The sequence below is a fragment of the Anser anser genome, assembly GCF_964211835.1.
Source record: "Anser anser genome assembly, chromosome: 2".
In the NCBI taxonomy this organism is placed as follows: Eukaryota; Metazoa; Chordata; class Aves; order Anseriformes; family Anatidae; genus Anser; species Anser anser.
Window position 1 is genome coordinate 152,853,725 of NC_139721.1, and position 18,567 is coordinate 152,872,291.

An 18,567-nucleotide genomic window follows, 5' to 3' on the forward strand; every position below is an offset into this window, starting at 1 on the left:
GTGCCCTAGATAATTAGATATTTACTTCTGCAGTTGTAATGCATAGGTACAGTAGATAATTATCTAAGACAAAAATGGATGGAAGATGTCTGCAGTGTTCAGTAGCGTATATCCTTGCTAGTTAAAAGAATCACTTCTTTAGTGATGGCATTATTATGCCAAGTTTGGAGGAGCTATCCAAATGGCTATGTTTAATTTCTGAAATTAGACTGATAAATGATTGGTACCTGCTCCTGACCTGCTTGCAGCTGGAGCAAAACAAGTGTGTTTAGCACCATCAGGACAGAGTGGGCCTTTGCTTTTGTTCACCGTAGTTCTCTCTTGCTTCCATTTAATCAGGTCTGTCAAGGAATGGTTTTTTAAAACAGAGAAACCATTTTCAGTGACTTTTTTTATTTTTGGTACATCCTGACATATATGTAGGTCTGGAGCTGTATGGTTTAGCAATTTGTCATGGAGCTCAGGTATCTCTGACATACTGCCTTTGATGAATATACTTAGGTTGAAATTTTCAAACATGAATGTTTAAATATGAGTAGATCTGACAACTTAATAGCAATCTGCTGAGTACGGTTAGCTCTTGCATCAACAGAAACTTGGAGTAAGCAGTCACTCTTTAAAACAGGTATATGGGGGAGGAAGGGACATTTTTATTTGGAGAAGGGTGCAGAGGTCCTTGAATTGATGGATACTTGAACTAGTGGCCTGCACTGTACCGATGGAACCAGTCTAGATCCTAAACATATTTGCATGGTCTCATTAAAACATGCTTATTAATACATGTGAAGGAGAAAGGAGAGCTACTTTTTTTTTTCCTTTTTTCTTTTTTTTTTTTTTTTTCCCATTTAACAGTTTCTAGATGTCCTCTGCCTGTGTTTAGGTAACTCCAGTGCACCTGCTTTCTGGGCTTTCTCAAGAGAGTCTTGTTCCCAATGACGGTGCTGGCATGAGCAACTGCGGTTGGAGATATGTTTTCGGTTCACCTGACCTCAGTGTAGGCACTCTGCCAAATATGTTTAGAACAGAGTCTATCCAGAGTCAATGTAGAGAGGCACTTCTGGAGAGTGTAATTCATCCTACCTAAAATTAGAAGTATCTTCTAAATGTTCTCCCTTTCCTCTTGGAGAGTCTCTTCTTGTAGACTTTGTAGTGTTCTTCATTACTTCTAAAAATCTCCATAGGTCTTGTGACTTCCGGTGTATACATGCTGTCCATTAGTTAAGTTACTTTATATTAAAAACTGTCAAAGAAAGGAAAGCAATTTCATACGGTTCCCAAATTAATGACAGTCTGCTTGCACATTGGTTGCTTTCTATTGGCATCTGGGTCTTAGTACAGACTGCCATTCTTAATCATATTTTAATTTTCAAATAAATTGCTTTCATTATCCTTTCATTTACAATACCATGTGTGCATTACTGCTCATTAATGTTTGTCATCCACTTTGCTGAGGCTGGATTTTTAAATAGCCATGGTTGCAATGCAGTAATTAAAGATGATCCATGTTGGTTTTGTAGAAATTATTCTGAAGCCTTCTTACACACACACAAAAAAAAGGAAACCCAAACTCAGAATGTTGTTGAAAGCAATTCCTCAAATGTATGGGAGCAGCTTAGCAAAAGTGCTTTGACTGTAGGTAAAAGCAGGGCACTTCTAATTGTTCTACTAGAATACCTAAGCCTAATGATGGATCTGTATGGGAAATATATTCCTGTAATTATTGACAAGCCAGTTGTTTTTGAGCGTAAAGTCTTGTTTTGTATATAAAGGTAAAGTAAGTAAAGTAATATTTGTTCATATTTCTTCACAAAACTTTTCTTCCAACATCTGTTCAGTATTGTTGGCCGAACTGTGGATTTAATTAAGCCACTTTCTTTCCCCTTTCTTCCACTCCAGACACTAGAAACATGAAAGGACAGAAACAACATGACAGGGATTTTAAAATTACAGTTTTCAAACAGTATCCCCATGGAACAGAAGTCAATACAGTAACAGAAGACTTTGCTCTCATTTTGGCCTATCCATGTTCCCCAGATTGTACATCATAGGATGGAAATGCTTCCCATCTCGGTACTTGCAGTTAGTATTTGCTTCTCTATGACACAGTCTGTATGACTGATACAAAATATGTATCTCCATACTCGCGCCTATCTGGTATTTTTATTCCTTTGTTTCTTACGTGTACGTGCTCAGCTTTGAAAATCTGGCCCTTAGGAATCCTGATGTGAATGTTCGAAAGTAATGTCACTACTGCTATGGCACGGGAGTAAAGGAAAGTTGCACTTTACCAAGAGAGAAATTGAAATAGAATTTTTGAAATATGATATCCTTTATGAATGGCAAAAGAATTAGTTGTTAGAATTTTTGAAATATGATATCCTTTATGAATGGCAAAAGAATTAGTTGTTTTCTTGAACTAATATTTTAAGAAGCGCCTTCAGTGATGAACACAACCTAATGTAACAGGGCTTGGCCCCAAGATGTGGTGCAGTCTTATTGATGGGACTGGAAACTTTAGTCCTATGGTCACCTGCAGTGCTTGTGCATCACAGAAGGTGGTCATGGCTGAACAGGCCTCTCACTTATATCAGGCTGTATTTGCTTCTGAGATGAAAAGATGAAATACATTCTGCCTCTTTCAGTCTATGCTATCATTTCCTTTTAGTGGACCTTGTTACCTCTCCATGACTAAGATCCTACCATCCTGTCCCTGGCACAGAGCAAAAAGCAAAAGTCTTAAGAACCCAAATTACTGATGTTCATATTTTTATTTTTCCTACAAAATCGTTTAATTTATTTAATTATTTATTTTATTTTCAAAATTTCTTTTCTACAATTTCTACTTCATAGAAGTGTAGTGAAGGGAATATGTTTGGAAATATATATTTTTTGGTGTCATATTCAAGTTAAAATAATTCCATATTTTTTATTTATAATGATAAATTATTTGTAGTTATTTATTGTAATTTTTATTACAAAATTGATACATGGATATGAGTACTTAAAATGGACATGTCAGGTCTTTAGAAGCTTGACCCTTGGTCCTGTTTTTGTTTTCTTTTGGATTGTGTTGGGAGATTCAAATTAGTAGTAAGTTTATAAATTTACTTAATTGAGCAATAGAAGAAAACAACACTGCTCTTTTGAACCATCTCTTAATTAGCTTATTATTTTACTCAAGCAGTCTGAAATACATATAAGACCACCTAGTGTTTATTAGCCAAAAAATGAAGTTGACTGAAAACTGATAGTAGCACCTTCAGCTAAGGTTGAATTCACAGATTTTTTATAGTTTGTTCTTTCATTATGGCTATTCCGTTCATCAAAGCCTCGTGACTTTATTCATACCAAGACATGTATCTGTTCAATTTCATGATTACATTTTAGTTTAGCTGAATCACCTTCAGCATGTGCTCTCCGTTGGTTCTGGAGGAAACTTGTAGCAACTCCTAATTTACCTGTCCAGTCTCATATGTAGGGTTTGGTGGGCTGAATCAAATTTAAGGACATTTTTCCCTAAAGCTCTGGTCATTAAGTATGAAAAGAAACATTGCCTTTATTTATTTGTTGTTAGAAATAGTACTTTCTCTTATTTAAAATTTCCCTATTCTCATTAATCATGAAAAATGGAAGAATAGGAGTAGGTGAAGTTGGTAACATTGCCCCCAGTTGTCTATAAACAGATTGTCTAGATAAAACTGCAGCTTTACTAGTGAGAGTGTGGTGATTCTTGTATTATATCTTAGAAGTCCAATGTGTGAATTCAATGTGTGAAGTCCTTGTGAAATTACTTCATCAATCCTATTCTAAATCTAGAGAAAGCCAGTAGCCATATCACACTGTATCGTGATCATGTAGAACATTCCAATGAAAGCTCGATCAGTACTTGGAGGTCATATCTTTGTCATAAAGTTCAGCATCAAAGAAAGGTGTATTTATGTTTCTGTAGATCATATTCATCCTATGGGCTACATATTAGAGCAAAGTTTTAAAATTTCCCAAATACCTTATGCTCATTGGCTCAGCTGTAGCCAGTGGCAGGTCCCTTTTGGAGCTTGCTGGAACTGGCTCTGATCTGACATGAGGCACCCCTGCAGCCCCCTGCTACCAAAACCTTGTCCCAAACAGTATTATATGATATGTTCAGCATTTTGCAACTACTTTTTTCTGCTTTTCTAAAATTTTAGAAATGCACTACAGCCATAGATCACTGAGGCTGCATTAGAGACAATTGCTTAAGCGAATAGCTATCTTTGACCATGAAAATGTTCCCAGTGACATCTCAGATTTGCAATGAATTTAAACTTAGTCATGTGCTTAACAGTAGCTGAACGCATTGGAGTTTGTGGGAAGGAGAATGGGTTGCAAATTCACATACTTAAAAATATTTGCCTGAAATCCAAACCTCAACTTTGTACGAAAGACAGAGAATTCCATGAATGTAAAATTCATCGCAGGATATTCCTCCCATTTTCTGGGCTTATGTTAATATATGAAAGACAAAACTTGGAGGGGCCAGAGCTCTCTGCATATCGTGACTTTGGGATGATACAATGGCAAACAAATATATTTTCAAATTTATTTTATAATATCATTGCTTTGTGATACAGTGAATGCATTTAGGTACATTCTCTTACTTATTTACAACACTGCCTTTGGTGAGTAATAATAATATCCTGTACGTGTTGTTTAAATCATGCAAATACAACAACAGTTATAATTCATGATGATTCCAAATGGGCCCAGATTTAAGTTTTCATAAGCAGCTATTCAGTATGGTGTTTATACTAAAAATCAGAATCAGAAGAGATGCAATAAGGTTTTACTACTCCTGTGCATGAAGAATATGAATATTTGAACTGAAAATCAGAATGTGTGCAGGGATGAAGACAGGAGTGAGAAGTAGTAACACTGGTAAAGAAATGTGATATTGTCCGTTTTGCATAGATTGTCTTATTCTGGTCATGGTTATCATGGTTTGAGGAAGATCCCACCTACTGTGAGAAGACATCCCTCAACACATTGAAGCTGCTCGCAATAGCTTTAGAATAAGCAGTGAAGACTTGCTTTGCGGTAATGTAATAGGGATCTGTGCAACCCTGGTCTCTCTGTGTAAGAGGTATCAGTAATGTCAGGGAATTGCTGAGGACCTGCCAACACCATTAAAAAAAAATCTTGTTTATGTAGGTATATTTTTCTGTTTGTTTTGTGATATTAAAATAAGCAGAGCAGAAAATGATAAATGATTTTTTTTTTATTATTTTTTATTTTTTTTTTGGATTAACAGTCACTGTCCAGATAAGGTGAGGGCTAAAAGATTTCTCTTCTTCCTACCACATAATATGCCATTTTCATTTTGTGCTGCTCATAACCCTGAGTGTCACAGCTTTCTATTCTAGTCTGAATAGTCAATGAAACATTATGAAGCCGATAAGAAAAGCTGCTCCCCGTTCCTTGGCAACGGCTGTTAAGCAGAGCTGAGTGCTGTTGATTGAGGAGATTAGCTGCCAGAGATAAACCTCCTCTTTCTGCTGCCCTGCTGCTTATCTTTCCACCCATAACAAGTTGCACCGAATATGACAGCAGTCAGCGGCTGAGGCGGAATATGAACTTTGCAGCAAATGAAGTTTGTACAAAAGACTTAGGGTGCTGCCGTTAAAATCTGGAATTTATTAAAATGTGAGGGTTGTTTGCTGGGCTGCCCTTCCTTGGATTCGGGGTGAGCATTTTTATTTGAAAGGGTGATGCCCCAGATGTGACAGAAATGGGATGCTCTGTTCCTACCTTGTCTATTCATAAACACCGAAAATACGAACAAATATTTTAAACACTCTTCCACAGCTCCTGTTCTCAGTGACATGAAAGAAAGAACTGAAATATGCCATAAAACTACTGCAGGTGCTGAATATGCAGAAGTTGGATTAGAGGATTTTGGTTGATGCTTTTGAGAGAAAATGCTGTTGTAGATTAAACAAAGATGTCTGGGTACGTTGAAAATTGCTTATATTCATACATGGCATCTTTCTGGTTTTCGTACAGCATTTTGTTAACTGGAAAGTCAAGGCTAGGATATGGTGAGGAATAGAAGCTGGTAGGTTTTTTATCTTCTCAAGAATCTTATTTTTCCTCTATATTTTTAAAATGTCATTTAATCCCTTTGCTTTCATTAGTCAGTGTACAGTTCTGTTTACATGACGCTTGGAGAGGTCTCCAGTGAGGCCTGTATCATCACCCTCTAGTGGGTCCCTTGGCTGACCTTATTCTGGCCGGAATGGGAGGTAGGCTTGGCTGTGGTTGAATACCTGGAGGATGGAAAAACACGGGTAGAAGAGTGGAACTCCCAAGCAGTCTTTGTGCAGAGACCTGGGTGAATAGTCAATATGCATCATAAGTTCAGCAATATTCTTGAAATGTGTGTGACTAGTTTCTTATGTCCAGCAGAAACTTCAGAATACAATATTTTGGGCAGAGGCATCTTCCTTCATTTACGATTAAAATCCTTTTTGTGAGCTCTGTTGAAACAAGCTGAAAAAAGTGATGGTTTCTACCTAGAAGAGCACGCAGGTGAAGTCTTAGACGAGGCAAGAGGCAGAGTATTCTCTGCAGTTTTGTTGTCCCAAGCAAGAATCTGCTACTTGATAAGCAATATACTATGAGGGAGAAATTTAGATACAGTATGGCACTCATTAGTGATATACAGTTCCAGTGTTTTTTTTTTTTTTTTTTGCTGATCCTGTAGTCTGGGCTTCCAATTTTTTTGTTTTGCATCTTTGATGAACTGCTGCTTCCTCCTTCTGTAGCATAAATGCTTTGTACAAAACTACTCTTGTATATTCTGTCTTCTTTTAAGAAGTCTTTATACTGAATATACAATTCCTGCATTTAACCACTGAAATTCCAGGAAAATCTAAAGTTTAACTTGAAGCTTAAATTCTCCCCCTAAATTCCATTTTAATAATGGATTTTAGTTTTAAACACTATTTTTAAAAAGCACATTACTATTTATAAGTATCCTCAAAAGTTAGCAATTTCTTGTGAGTTGTATGTATTCTGTGAATAAAATAGGAAGCAATTTGGGGTCTTTGCATGCGCTGCAAAAGCAGAAAAATGTGTTTTTTCAGATGTGTTCTTACCATAATCCGAGACATTGCAAATCTTAGAAGAAGTTATGAGCAGCAATAAAGCTGAGGAGAATAAAATACTTCCCAGTCCTACTGCACATCTCCATTCCCATATCATTTCATCTGTCTGTGGCTTACTTAGAGATACAAAAGATCATCCTCTGTGCTGAAGGCAGACTTTTGCACTGGCAAAGGCTTTTCACTGTAGGGCTTCTTCCATCGCATAGATAATCTCTTTTGCTTCTCTCAATGTCCTTTCCAAAATTTATCACTCATTTTAAAACTTGGAGACCAGAACTCTGTATTCCCATACTGACCTCATCAATGCTGCATAGTGAATGACATCACCTCCTTATTCCAACTTATTGCTGTCATGTTCATCTGTCCACAAACCTTATGAATGTTTTTGTGCTGGAACTCTCTGACTGAACTCTGAGGTCTGAACCAAGCAAGGAGGACGGTGATTTTCTCATTCCTGTCACCTCTTGCTATTAGCAAAGCTGCTTCTGAAATAGCTTCTGGATGCAGCTTCCGATAGGTGGTCCTAGGTATGTAATATATTTAGCTGTTTTAAACATAGTTTGTTTGAAGACTGTCAGATTATTCATTCTGTCCAGTCAGTTCAGCAGAAGCAGTTAGCATTTCTCTGTCCAAGCTTGAGGTGAGGTTCCTGGCTGTCCCAGTACTTGTTTGTAGGCTTGCTTGGTGCTGTGGCTTCTATAGGCATGCTGATATTTCAAACTAAAGCAAGGTGTGGAGATTTCTGAGGTAGCTCCAAACAGTTTTAATCAGTCCACTGGGTGCATTCTGTGCAGTTACCCTACTTTTGAAGAGTTTCCCCTCCCCTTTGTAAAGGAATGCGTTTAGAATTTCTGCTGATGTGTTTAGGTGGGCATAACATAATTTTCCATAATTTTTGTAATACTTTGCAGCTAGGGAACAAGATGGAGATCTTTATTACTATAATTTCATGCATGTCTGAAGTCAATTACATTTAGGAACAAATTCAGTAGCTCAGATTACAAAAGTCATCTGCTGTCTCAATAAATATTGTTCTGCAAAGATCTAGGAAGCTTCAAGTTTGGTAAAGGTCAGAAAGGAAGTTTCACCTAACTAGTAGATGTTGTCGGTAATGAATATGAATGGAATGGTCAGTAGTCATGTTTTCATGAGAATACTGTCTCCTGCAACCCCATAATAACTAATTCTTCAAATACGAGCTCTTGGCACTTAGCTCTTGGACTCCAGTTAAAACTTCCACTACTTTGTTTTTAATACCAAATGAAAATTAATGCAGAAATCCATTCTGCTGAACATGTTTTCTTGCAGAGTTATTTTTGCCTTGGGAATACAGATGCAAGAGCAGCTCTAGTCTGATCACACATTGAAGACATTGCCAGCACCAAAGTGGTTCTTGGCACCAACCGAAAATGTAATGGGGATCCTTGAAGTGACTGAAGTACATCTCAGTGATACTTGGAAAATTAGTGCGCATAAATAAGCATTAGTATATTTGCATGTCATTGCTTCCATAAATAAATCCTTAGTCCCTGCAGTAACCTCTGTTCCTAATTGCATATTCAGTAATAAAAAGAATTGTTCCTGTTTCATCGTTCCCCACTGCGCTGGCTCAATAGTAAACAGTCCAAGCAAAGGGAGCCACATTGCTCTTCCAGGAAGCTGTTGAACAGCTTCAAAATACTTTCTCCCTGCTTGAAACTTGTTCTGATTCAGTTTTGTCTTTTCACTCCATTTCTCCAAAGAAAGTCATAAATAATTAATCAACCAGGTTGCATAGACTTCTAGTCTTTTTCCCATAAAGAATCACAGAATCAGAGAACGGTTTGGGTTGGAAGGGACCTTAAAGCCGATCCAGTTCCAACCCCCTGCCGTGGGCAGGGACCCCTCCCAGCAGCCCAGGCTGCCCCCAGCCCCATCCAGCCTGGCCTTGGGCACTGCCAGGGATGGGGCAGCCACAGCTCCTCTGGGCAGCCTGGGCAAGGGCCTCACCACCCTCAATCAGATAGCTTAATGTTTAAGGACCTATGTGGCTATCTCCTTTCTTTCCATTTTCTCTGTATCTATTCTGCAGTTTATCCATATTTTCACAGTAATGATCTGGTCAGAATTTAGTGCAGTATTCTCTCTGTACACTGGAAAAAGCTTTTTCTAGTTGGGGGGTGGTACATGGCTCAGATTTATCTCTAATGAGATAGCAATGTAAAGTAAAAACTTCCATGTTAATCCTGCAGTCCAGAGACTAAATATGCTAAAGAGATAGCTTTATTGTAAGTCTGCTAATACTAGACTTATACTTGAATTTAGTGTATCTTTCCAGTTGGAGAAGGATTTATATGTTTGAGTCTTTCCTCTCTTTTCTCTTTAGTACCATTACTGTCAAAAAAAAAAGAAGTTGCTATTCGGATAATTTGGATTGAAAGCTTTTTTTTTTTTTTTTCTTAAAAACATCATAGTTAATACTGAGCATGAAGTTTTGCTTAGAAATTCCTCTTAATATATTACAATTAGAGCTTGGGTATTTTCTCAAAGGTTGCCTCAAATATGGATTGGTCTCTGATGAAAAGTAGATGCAGAAGGATTTGTGGCTTGGAGGCTGCAGAGATCACCTGGATGTTGAAAATATCACAGAGCATGACAGTCAGAGCTTTGTCATGCTCTCTTATCCTAATCATGGGGACATAAACCACAGCTTTTATACCACATAGTTACCTAGACTGTGGAAAATTTGAGTTTGGATCTCTAAGAAATGCTAAGTTATTAACGCATTATTGCACTGGAACACTACCTCTAGCAGCAAAAAAAAAAATAAGACTTGCTCTCTTTTCACCTCTGCTTTTTCCTTTTCTTGAACTCCCTCCTGCCCTTTCCTGCCCAGGAATGGCCATTGTTGCTCTGGTTGGGAGGCCGATGGAGGACCCATTAAGACTGAGGTTTGCTTCTGTGCTGTGAATCACAGAAAGTAGACGTTGAAATCTGGACATCTCGTACTCTTGGCTGAATAATTTTTTTTTTTTTTTTGGGGGGGGGGAAGTAGGCAGCACTTATTTTCATAGCTAGACTGCTCTCTTCTTGCTTTGTTAAACTGTAGATAGCTTTGTCACAATCCTTTCCTTCCCTCTTTTTGCTGTACTCAACTGAGAGTAGGATTTTTTTTAGTTACTTTCTCTACCGTTTACACATTTTTGTTGTAACACAAAAAAATTCTCAAGGGAAAGTGTGCACTACATTTTGGGACCATGCAATCCACCACTTAAATTATAGGTTAGCACAGAAACACTTTGTGGAATGACATCTCCCTTCTGTTGAAGGTTACATCTTTTTCTGATGAAGGAAGAACAGAGTCCTCCAGAACTTGCTCTCCGAATTACTCCTGAAGACAAGGAGACTGCAGACCTCAGAGGAGCTTTCAGTTGTGCCTCAGGAGGATCTGGAGCTTTGCAAATCCCAGCCCTATCACAGCATTTGCACAAGAGTTAGCTAATACTGTTGTTATTGTGAAATTTTTATCATTTAATACGAGCACTTTCATAATCGCTAGCATGCCATCAAATTGTTTCCATAACCAGAAATATTCTGGATGTTCAGATTTGGGGTTTCTTGGTTGAAAACCAGCCATGCAGTTTTATCCCTAAACGTCTGTTTCCAAAGAGGTGAAGAAAGGTGTTAAATCTTGTTAGAGCTCTTTCACAGGAGTGTTAAGTGATCTGGCTTTCAGCAGAATTTATAAGTTACGTTTGACTTTCAGGCAGCAGTTTATGTAGTTGCTGATGAGGAATGTATTCACTGGACTACTGCTAATATCCACTACATGGTGTTTTTTTGTTGGATAATTTTTTTCTCAAGTTTAGAACTCCTAACTACTATTTTCCATTTCTTGTGGTGTCTCTATTAAATCTAAAACATAAATCTACAAAAATATACTTTGTGTTTTATTTACAATTGAGGATTTACTCTTATTATGTACTGTATTATGCCCTACACGCTAGCAAAAGCAGAATACCACCACCTATTCTTTTAAAAACAATATGCGAGCATTTTGCTTACTGTCTTAATAATGTGTTAATTCTAGAAATAATTAGCCATAAGTGTATTTTTAGGTATTGTATTCCTTAATTTTAACTAGCTGACCTAAAAACTTCCACACACCTATCAACCGTTAGAATAGGGAAGGCTGAGGGTGGCTGTAACTTCATAGCTGTTTAATCCAGATGAAGTCAAATGCATCTGAAAGCAATAAATTTAGCAGGTGAATAGCGATTGCTCCCGGACTGATCCCTGAGCACGAGACTGCCCACTAGATGCCACTCTTACTGCTCCGAAATGGAAATAACCAAGGACTACTGAGGCTGCGCGCAGATAAGCAAAATAAAATGGTAAAAAGGTTTTAAAAGTTTAACAGGGGGGAGATTGCCTCCTACGAAGGCAGCATTCTCCATGGAGCGCTGCAGATTTGCAATGCAGTTAACCATGCTTGCAGGCAGCAGCTTTGCTGAACTGCTGCAGTGAGACTTGTAAGCATTTGCTGTTTGAAAGCATTGAAGTAATATTTTCAAAACATTACATGAGAAATGACACTGTGGAAGCCACTGCTGCTCTTTGTGATCTCTACCTCGCTTGTGAAGAGAATTTTAAAGTAGAGATCTAACGTATGAACAATTATTTTTTTTTTTAATGGAATATTAAAAATATGTTGTTTGCTGAAGAGCTTATTTGTAAATGTTGAGTGTGGATTTGTGGGCTATGTCTTCTGAAATAAGCTTCCCAAAATGCAGCTTAGTGTGCTCTTCAAGGAATGGTATCTTTTTTTCTTTTTTGCAAAAGGATTTTAAAACAAACTCCTGACTGGACAGAAACAGCAGGGAGAGAAAAGTAAAATATTTCAACACTCTCCTTCATACTTCCTAGAACATTGAACGTCAGTAACCATGAAGTCCAGTGTCATGGAACTTTTGAGATGTAGATATTATGCTTCTCATTGGAATATGGTTTGTTCTTTCCAATCGGCAAATGGGGCTCTAACCTTGGGTTATAGGACACCAAGTATTGGCATTCTTATTAGTCCTGGACTACTCTTGGACCTTATAGCTCCGTAAACCCATAGCCAGGGGAAGGTGAGTGAAGTGAGAAGAAAGAATCCTTTTCTTCCAGAAGGTTTACTTGCTGAAGAGTGGTGCCCGCTGAAACTTGTGCAGAGATAGGGGAAGTCTTCCGATGATAACTTACATGAGCATAAATGAGACAGAGGTGGCAGCAGATGCAGTCTCATCTCCTGCTGGATCTGTGGGCTTTCTTGTTCACATTACAGTGCAGGAACAAAGCACAATGCCTACAATATGGGGCAAAACTTTTTAGACAAAGCTTTACTTCATAATTCTTCAACAATTGTCAGGTAATTAGGGTAAGGAAGCTGAAGCGTTAGTTGGCCTCTGTATGCAAATACTGTTGCTGTCTAGATTGCTTCTTCCTTCCCTGCTGCTACAGGAAACTTGGGCAGCAGCAAGACTGGATGCTCCAAATCAGCAGCTTGGAGGCTCCTCTGCAAAGGGCACTTGTCAGCACCATGCAAAAATTTCAGTGCATGTAGATCTAAATAATTAATTACTGCAGAACACAATCTTTTAATTTCCATCTATTAAGCTTTCATCTGCCTGCAGAGAAACTCCAGTGCCTCTACCAGTCCTCATAGCTTTGCTCAGCAGCAAAATTCATTCAACAAGTACTCAGCCTTTTTTTTTCTTTTCCTTTTTTTTTTTTTTTTTCCTGATGTTTAAAACTGGGCCAAATCTTGTATACATCTTTGGATTCTCAGATTAGTCATACACCAAGTATGGTTCCAGGATGGAATATGTTTCTGTAGCCACGGACAGCTTATTAGACTGTTTATTTTTTTTTGTTTGTTTTTCTTTTGTAGTAACCACTACAAATGAATGAATCAGCTGCCCACAAATAACCTTGCCTTCGAGGCAAAGCTGGTCACTCTAATTGTCTAAAGACTTTTGACCACCTGCTCAGCATGATGTCTGCTTACCTTACCAACTGAACACGTTGACATGATAAATTTCTAAAAGCTGTGTTTTAAACTATAGTTTTTTATGGCTTCCTTTTACATAATTCAGTACCTAGACGTCAGTCATGAATGTAGTGTGGTGCTTCCTTCCTTAGTAGGTAGCATAAATATTCACTAATTCATGTAAGTAATGTCCATGGTGTTGTCTCTAATAGAAGAGGTTCATTTGGTAGGTTCATTTGAGATATTCTTGGGCATCTGGGTTAGGTTAAATTTGTTTATTTTAATGTTAGCATCTAACTGTGTAATATGTCTTTGTGAAAATGCAAGCTTTTAAAAAGGAGCTCCTAAAAAATATGTTTGGATTATTTCTCAAATATTAAACAGAGTAACAAAGTAACTAAATACGTAAGGAAGTATATCACCATCTCCCTGGATATATTATTCCTGTGTTTTAGTCTCTTCTTTGGAAACAAATGTAGAAGATATGTAAAAGTCAACATTACAATGCTGCCAGCGCAGATGTTCCCAGATCTAAGTATAACTTACATGGTATTACTATGGAAATTTCAGATACTACTTTTTGCTAACTGTTAGCAAATGATAGCACTTTAATAGCAACCATATGTGTATATTGATTGGTTGTCTCAACCTTCCCTCATTCTGGGCATGTGTAAAGAGCAGATGTCTCTCGCATATTACTTTCTTTCTTGGAATACAATTTTAATCAAAGTTCAGTGCGAACACACTCTTAATGGCTGTAGGCCTACAGTGCTTTTCCTTGGATGGTGGTTATTAAAGCATCAGTCATGCTTTGAACTTCCTCCACCGTATGATATCTTCTGTAAAATCTGGAAGCTTTTCCAGTTTCCTTTTTTTTTTTGTTCTTTTTTTTTTTCTTAATGATAACTGGGCAGTTCACTGGGCTATGCTCATTGGAGGTGTTTTAATTTCCATTGAAACAGGCACACTGTGGGCTTCTGGGGTCCCATCCACTGCAGTGGCCCCGCACCGCCCTGCTCTGGAGGTGAGGGCTGCTAGTCTGGAAGGGTGCACCACGTAGTCACTCCCTGTAAAGACTGTAGTATTTTTAGATAGGTTGTGGCAGAGTAAGCTGGGTGGCCTTCTGTGTCCTGGGGTGCATCAAGCACAGCATGACTAGCCGGTCAAGGGAAGGGATTGTCTCACTCTGCTCGGTGCTGCTGTGGCTTCACTTCAAGTACTATGTGCAGTTTTGGGCACCACAGTATAAGAAGGACATAAAACTGTTAGGGAGCCTCCAGAGGAGGGCTGTGAAGATGGAGGAGGGTCTAGACGGGAAGATGTATGAGGAGCAGCTTTGTTCAGCCCAGAGCAGAGCAGGCCGAGGGGAGGCCTCATGGCGGCCTGCAGCTCCCTCACAAGGGGAGCAGAGGGGCAGGCGCTGAGCTCTGCTCTCTGGGGACAGCGACAGGACCCGAGGGGACGGCATGGAGCTGGGACAGGGGAGGGTCAGGCTGGGTGCTAGGGAAAGGTTCTGCACCCAGAGGTAGTTGGGCACTGGGACAGGCTGCCCAGGGCAGTGGTCACAGCACAGAGCCTGCTGGAGTTCAAGGAGCATTTGGACAGTGCTCTCAGATATAGGGGCTGAGTTTTGGTTGCCCTGTGTGGAGCAAGGAGTTAGACTTGATGATCCTTGAGGGTCCCCTCCAACCTGGGATATTCTGTGATTCTATTAAAACAAGCTTTGTGCTGTTGTGCTGGACCAAAGCCATTTATGACTTTGGGCCACATCTGCCAAATAGTGTTCTTCGAAAGAAAGAAGGGGGAACTTTTTTTTTTTTGGTAAAATGGCTGTCGCCTGCCTTTTTTTTTTTTTTTTTTCCTCTGCAATCTATGTAACTTTAAGGAGCTTTAATGGAGAGGTACCCTGAAAATTGAACGTTCAACCTCAAATTAATCATTTAGGCTTTAAATCTTGCCACAGAAACCTTGCAATCAAATAAAAATCAAACAGAACAATCTAGGAAGATTCCTGTTTATTTATTTTTATTTTTATTTTTACTGCACTGAACTATGAAATCCACTGTTTGCACAACTCCCGTCCAGCTGTAATCCACTGTATTCCCACTGTAAAGAACCTCCTATTTTACCAATGGTATTTACCAACTGCTCCATGGGGCATATTTCTCTTCCTCAACTCTCCTGGAACTGCGTTTAGCAAGAGCTGAGCATTATTTGGTGTGGCAGCTCTTCAAAGCTCGTTGTGCCCATATTTCAAGTACAAAAGCCAAAATAATTTGCAGTTTCTTCCTAAGAAGCCCTAGTGTGTTTGGGTTGCCCAGGCTCATATGATAATTTTTAATTTTAGAATTTAAATAGTTTTTGTTGTATTCAACAGCAGCAGGCTAAAGGTTTCTGAAAACTGGTTTTTGGCCTCTTTTAGATTTTGTGGATGAATTAGCTTTTGTATCCATTAAAATGTCTTTAAATGACACTAATATGAACATTTTTAGTCTATGTTTAAGAATGAATGCTTCTCTGGACTGAAAAATAAATTTGTAATTATGTTTATATTATTTTTTAAAAAATCAAATAATAAAAAAGTGTTTATTGTCCTAATTGTTTATATCCAGTAATGGTGGTATTTCAAAACAGCGCTGGCTATTTCAAATCCTGGTTCTTTAAGAACAATCCTGTCCTTAAAGGTTCTTTAAGAACAATCCTGTCCTTAAACACTGAAATGTTCTGTTCCTTTCTGAATCAAGACTTTATTTATTCCCATTATCCACCCACTTACGAGTGACTGATATTTATATACTTTGCTCATTTCCAACTGCAACAGGTTCTCAAGCCGAGGTGAATATTCCACCCATAATATTTTAATCTGCTGTTATGCTGCTTTATACATCATATGGCAGAAAAATAAACCAGATCTGTACATGTGGTTTCTAAACCTAGTTTCCCATTAAAAAAATAGACTGAGAAGTAAATTTTTAATTTGGATTAACTTAATTTAGCTGTTGTAACTGGCTGGAGGATTGGAAAGGTGAAGAAAGCAGAAGTTGGCTAATTTCAATGGGGTATTTGTATTTAACAGTGAAGGCTAATAATGCCTATTTTTTTTCTGCATCCTGGATTGGTTTATTTTCTTTTATGCCATTATTTGTGTTTAGTGAACAGCTGTGTCTGTAGTTTCCATTTGTAGTCTTTTAGCTCTGTGAAGTAGCAGAGAAAGTAATGGACATTTGCAAATTAATACTTACCGTTATTTTCTGCTAATCTGATGTAGCTCTCCTCTTTGAGCATAGATGTAATATCAGAGCAGAAGTAATTACTGTGTTAAAACTAGTACTGCAGCAGAATATTTTGCTAATTAAACCTGTTGCATTTAAATTGCTTCCTTTGGATCACTGTATGGAACTGAACTGTTTTGAACAATAAATGAACCCACTTTCTTTCTCAGAGGCCTAGGATTGCAGATGGTCAGATTGCATGTGAAGCACCTAGGCTCTGAATTAGTCTTTTGTGTGAAAGAGAGAAAGGTAATTTGAATGTTTGAACTCTCTGTTCCTCCTACACATACACAGGAAGCTTGTCTCAAAATGAACAATTCTCTAAATAAAGACTAATAAGAAGCTAAATTAATTAGAAGGTGTGATTTGAAAAGACATTGATGAGAAGAGTCTGTCATTTTAGACAAATGGAACGGAGCTAAATAAATTAGGCCACATTAATATCTCATTGTTCTGTGAGCAGCTTTCTTTTATTGCATTCATTAGAGGGTACTTCTTGAAATGAGCCTTTGCTAGCCATTATGGATTCAGTTCTCATTTACCAATGCCTAACACACAGCTCCTGCATTAAAAATGTTTCAGCAAATCCTCATAGTTTCTGCAAATTAATATTTATATTTCTGGATGCTGCGCTTTTCATCTGCAACATAGTAGGCTCTGAACACCAATTTTTTCCTACTGAATTGGCAGTAAAGAAGTCTTACATCAAAAGATTTGGGAGGCAGAAGTCTGAAATAACTTTATAAAATAAACTGCACTCATAACTTATACAGTAGACTCTTCCCCCAAATAATATTCTTTCCAGTATTTATTTATTTTGATAGAAAATACCCTGCCTCATGACTTCAGTAGTCCTTTGATAACTTTTTAAAGTGTCTTTTAAAAGGTCCCTTGAGTATATAATTAGGATACATTGGAAATGCGCATCTCATCACACATTTCTTACTCTCAGAAAATGAAATGTATGTTTTTCCTTTTCTTTTTCTCTCTCCTGCAGATGGAATATTTGGGAGATGTCAGCGAGTGCCAGTAATAGACATATACAAATACGACATTTCACCCCCTGTTCTTCAGCGCCTAAGGATCATCCTGGAGAAGCTCTCACACAGAGGTATAGTGAAAAACCAGGACTGAGAGTTAGTCGCACTGAGGGTTACAATTATTTTGTGCTCCCTCTGTGGGGTTGTCTTCAGAAGCTGTCAAGCGCAGTGTGTTCCAGGCCCGGTGGTGCAGACTTTATGAAAGTAAAAAGCCTTCTGACTCACTGAATCTGCAACGAGGGCTTGGCAAAGCAATTTCAGGAGAGGTGCTTCCTCCTTGCACAGTGCGTACCTGTGACTGACACTCTGTATACAATAAAATGTTGGCATCCATGAATGCCGGTGTCATATAAATAAATCAGCAGGAAGGAAAAAATAATTTGCTATGTATATTTGTGCACCACAGCATATTTCAGGGTGCATGTGTAGAAAACACAAAAGTTCTAGTTAGCTAGAAAAAGTTATTAACTTTCTGATGAATTCAGATGAGTCCAGCTTCTCTGATTTCACTACAAGCTGCATTTACTGTGTTCCTTTTAATTTTTGTCCACCTTTCTGAGGTTTATCTCTTTGCTCTTTCCAAAGATGAAAAGGATGTTCTAGCCTCTGAATGGCATTAACTTGAACTAACAAATGAAAACTTGGATAAAGTGAAAGATGATAAGGTCAACAAACATTTTAGGTACTAATACATGTGATATACCTCTGTTGGAGACAGCTGCAGAATCATGAAATCATTGTAATCTAAATTATTCCTAAAGCATTGTTGGAATGGTTAATTTTGCACTTGTATCATCTGTGTGGGTGTTTGTTCCTAAACAGATTCCAGTTACGATTGCATTTACAAACTAGTCATATTGTATTAATATACTATACTGCAAGTGTGATTACGAGAAAAAATGGATTTCTCAGAAGTTCATGACTATACTTGGGATTGGACTTCCAGGCTGGAAAACACTGGTCTAAGTGATTCAAAAATTTTCCAGGGATTTATTTCCTGTCCAGTGGCCCATCCAAATGAAGCAAACTCTTGATGAAACTTGATTGTAGTATCTCCTGGCTGATTAACAGTTATATGTGTATGGTACTTGAGGCATTTAGAT

The 18,567-nt window shown here is 38.1% G+C and overlaps 1 protein-coding gene across 4 annotated transcripts in view; it reads left to right on the forward strand.

Annotated features, from left to right (window-relative positions):
* Nucleotides 1-18,567, forward strand: part of PTPRN2 (protein tyrosine phosphatase receptor type N2) — a 648,013-nt gene that overhangs the window by 145,411 nt on the left and 484,035 nt on the right. For all 4 annotated transcript variants that reach the window (XM_083823703.1, XM_083823704.1, XM_083823705.1 and 1 more), the window contains one exon: nucleotides 17,422-17,535. In XM_083823703.1, the coding sequence (XP_083679829.1) occupies nucleotides 17,422-17,535 (114 nt within the window). The remainder of the gene's footprint in view (nucleotides 1-17,421; nucleotides 17,536-18,567) is intronic.